General features: G+C 54.7%; 1 protein-coding gene across 1 annotated transcript; it reads right to left on the reverse strand.

Annotated features, from left to right (window-relative positions):
- Nucleotides 1–354: 354 nt before the first annotated feature.
- SOCS1 (suppressor of cytokine signaling 1) lies at nt 355–978 on the reverse strand (the record flags this gene model as incomplete). Its single annotated transcript, XM_079542931.1, has 1 exon — nt 355–978. The coding sequence occupies one exon, from the start codon at nt 976–978 to the stop codon at nt 355–357; it is 624 nt and encodes a 207-aa protein (XP_079399057.1).
- Nucleotides 979–3219: the final 2241 nt, after the last annotated feature.

The raw sequence follows: 3219 nt of genomic DNA on the forward strand, positions 1-3219 counted from the left end.
TGGCAGCAGTCAGAGGTTGCTGGTAGGATAAATACCACCACGCTTAAAACTAAAACAGAGATGCTATTCTTTTCTAAAAAATTTCACAACAAAGTTTATTATGTTAATAGCATTAAAAATATTATAAAATAATAAAATATTCTGCATGGCAGAAAAATGATGCCAGGGTTTTAAAACCCCAGGTTTGTGCAAACAGTTTTTGTAAACATAAGAAGTCAAGTGTTCAAGTTGCATTTCAAAATACAGTAAGTTGCTACAAAAATAGGTTTGCTCACTGTCAAACATGTTTAAAAACCCAGGAAGCTGGATTTCTTCACACATCTCTCACATGTCTCTATACAGTTAATGCTGTATTTAGATCTGAAACGGGAAAGATTTCAGATAGTCCTTTAAAACAGGATTGAGAGGGATCTGGTTCAAGTTCTCTCTTCCAAAAGTCTTCACGATGCTCTTCCGGCAGAGCTCCTGCAGGGGCTGCACACGGACTTTGCGCAGAGGGGTAACCAGTACCTTCCTAGGGGAGCTTAAGTAATGTTCCAGCAGCTTAAAAAGACAATCAAAGGTCTCCTTGCTGCCATCCAGGCTGAAACGCCCCGTCTGAAAGTTTATCCGGATGCTGGTGGGCCCAGTCGCGGTCTTAACACTGATGGCAAAGAAACAATTCTTCTGCGTGCTGTCCCTGATGAGGAAGGTGCCCTCGGGCTCAGACTTCAGCTTCTCGTGGGCGGCACTGACGGTCAGCGGTCCCCAGTAGAAGCCGCAGGCATCCAGCAGGCTGCTTGCTCTAGTGATGCTACTGAAATCCGCTTGCGAGCGAAAGGTTCGGAAGTGCGTGCTGCTCGGTGCCTGCGCCGCGCCAGGCCGGCCTGTGCCGCGGTAACCTCGAGCCTGAGAGCGATCCCGTGCCGGAGGGTCAAGTAGACATCGTGGGTCTGCTGCAACTGCATTGTCTGCTGACACCTTGCTGTGCGCTACCATCCTACAGCCTAGGCCAGCGGATGCGGTCTTCCATAGCGTCAGTGGCTACGGCGGGGCAGCTTTCCAGCAGCTATTCTGAAATAGCAAAGAGATGCTGAGTGAGATCCCAGAGAGGAGCAGCCGCAGGCTCTGAATGACCCAGTCCTCCATTCACCTCCCTCCCACCTTTACAAAATAATGAATTATTCATTTCCCAATTTGCACTGGGCAAACAACTGCTCGCTTTTGGACACGATCAGCGGTCTACTACTATTACAAAGTCTAAAGCTCCAGAAACACTTAGCAAGGATTGTTAACAGCTACTGAGGATAACGCAGTTTCCCTGCTGCGAGCCCACAGAGCATCTCACGGCCTGCAGGATGGCAGGAACCTCCTATTGAAAGTGCCCCTGCGCCCACTCCAACACAGTTTGAAGTTTTAGAAGATAAAGCAAGGAGGTTTCACAGCCACCTTTCCTTCCCCTCTGCCAAGTGAACAGCACCACAACCAGGCGTGTAGTTGGGATGGCACAGCCTGCAGGCAGCTGGAGAGGGCTGCCGCAGCACTGCCAGGCATCCTTCCTTCTCTCCTGCTAACCTGAGGCTCAGCCATAAAAGGCAATTTCCCATTCCCCCAACTTTCCCCTGGGACAGCAGTGCTCCAGCCTCACCAGCTTACACACATCAACCTCTGTGAACCCTCGAAGCATTACTCCTCTGTCTCTATCTCTCTCTCTCTTTTTTGTATTACATGCACTTTAAGTGGCCCAATCTAAATTGCTTCCTATTGATATATCTCTCAGCAGAGGGACTAAATTCATCCCTCGTGTTACTTCAAAGGAATTAGCAGTGCTGCACCAGGAACAAGGTTGGCCTGAGCTGCCTGCCTCTGACAGCACGGTTCGATACGTCTCTGCCGGCTGCCGTGACCTTACTGGCAAGCATAGATTTTAGGATTTATCCCCACAGTCAGATATAGATCTGCAGCTGCAGCTTGTTGAGAAACCTTGAAGGATTCTCAGAAATGAATCCCTCGGCCACCTCACTGTTCAGGGTAATGTACTAGAGCAGATTTCAAGGAAAGTGCACAGCTGGGCTCCCAGCCATGCTAATTTAACAGCTTGATGTTTGGTTTCATTTAGGTCATATTACCCTCCCAAAACAGAAACGAGGGCTGCAAAACCTTTCTGCTGGCAAATGACGAGCTGGAAGCACCACCGGGCTTTCTTTACACAGCAGAAGGAAACCGATGTCAGTTTTTCCAATTAGCGGGCCAGGATTAGCGCTCAGTACTTAAAGTTCACAAAAGCAAAGTATGGACGCAGGGATGCGAGCAGCGCTGCGGCCGTCCCGTCGCGGAGCCCCGGGTAGGCAGGGGCTGGCGGGGGCCGCCCGGTCCCGTCCCCGCGAGCGTGGCTGCTCCGCTCCCAGCGGCGGTTCGCGGCGCTGGTTTTTCGCTACGTTCCGCGGAGCACGAAAGCTCCGTCTTGTGCGCGGGAGAACGGGAATCCAACCGAAGCCAATCCACCGCAACGATCCGGGACCCCCGCAGCGCGACTTCTCCCAGGCGCGCTCCGAACTCGCGACCCTCCCTTACCTTCGCCCGGAGCTCGGCGGCTGACGGCCGTCCCCGGAGCGCGCAGCATGGGCTCGGGCCGCGCCCCGGCGGCGGCTACGGCTGTGCCCGGCGGACGCCTGGGCACGCTCCGCGCCGGGGCCCTGCCTGGGGCCGCTCCGCCGGCGCGCTGGGCCCGCGCATCGCCGCCGCTATTTAACGCGGCGGCGGCGGTGGCGGTTCTCCGCTCCTCCCCTTCCCCGAAAACACGTGGCTGCTGCTTCACTTTCACTTTCCGTGAGTCACGGCCGAGCCTCGCCAGCTCCTTCGGCAGTGCCTCAGCCTCCGTCCCGATGCCCGTCCCCGGTCGTGACTACCGGCCGCGGTGCCCCGCTTGCCGCGGTCCGGTGGGAGGTGTTCTCGTCTTCGGTTCGGCCGCGAGCCCGGCGTGGGGCACGGCCGCAGGAAAAGCGGACAGGCGACGTGGGAATGTCGGATGTGCCGAGTGATGGCTGCTCTCAAAGCTAGTGTGGGTCAGCGTGGACGGGGAGGGTGAGAGGATGTGATGTCCGAGAAGGAGAGTGCATTTAGATCAGCCGTGAGCGTGGATTGATAAAAGCACTCAGAGAAATCTGTGACTGGGAGGACCGCTGTTACGCTGCCCTGGTTTTGGAGTTCTCAGAGCAGAATTTCCCTGGGGTTTTCTGC

The sequence above is a fragment of the Tetrao urogallus genome (assembly GCF_951394365.1).
Source record: "Tetrao urogallus genome assembly, chromosome: 15".
NCBI classification, from domain to species: domain Eukaryota; kingdom Metazoa; phylum Chordata; class Aves; order Galliformes; family Phasianidae; genus Tetrao; species Tetrao urogallus.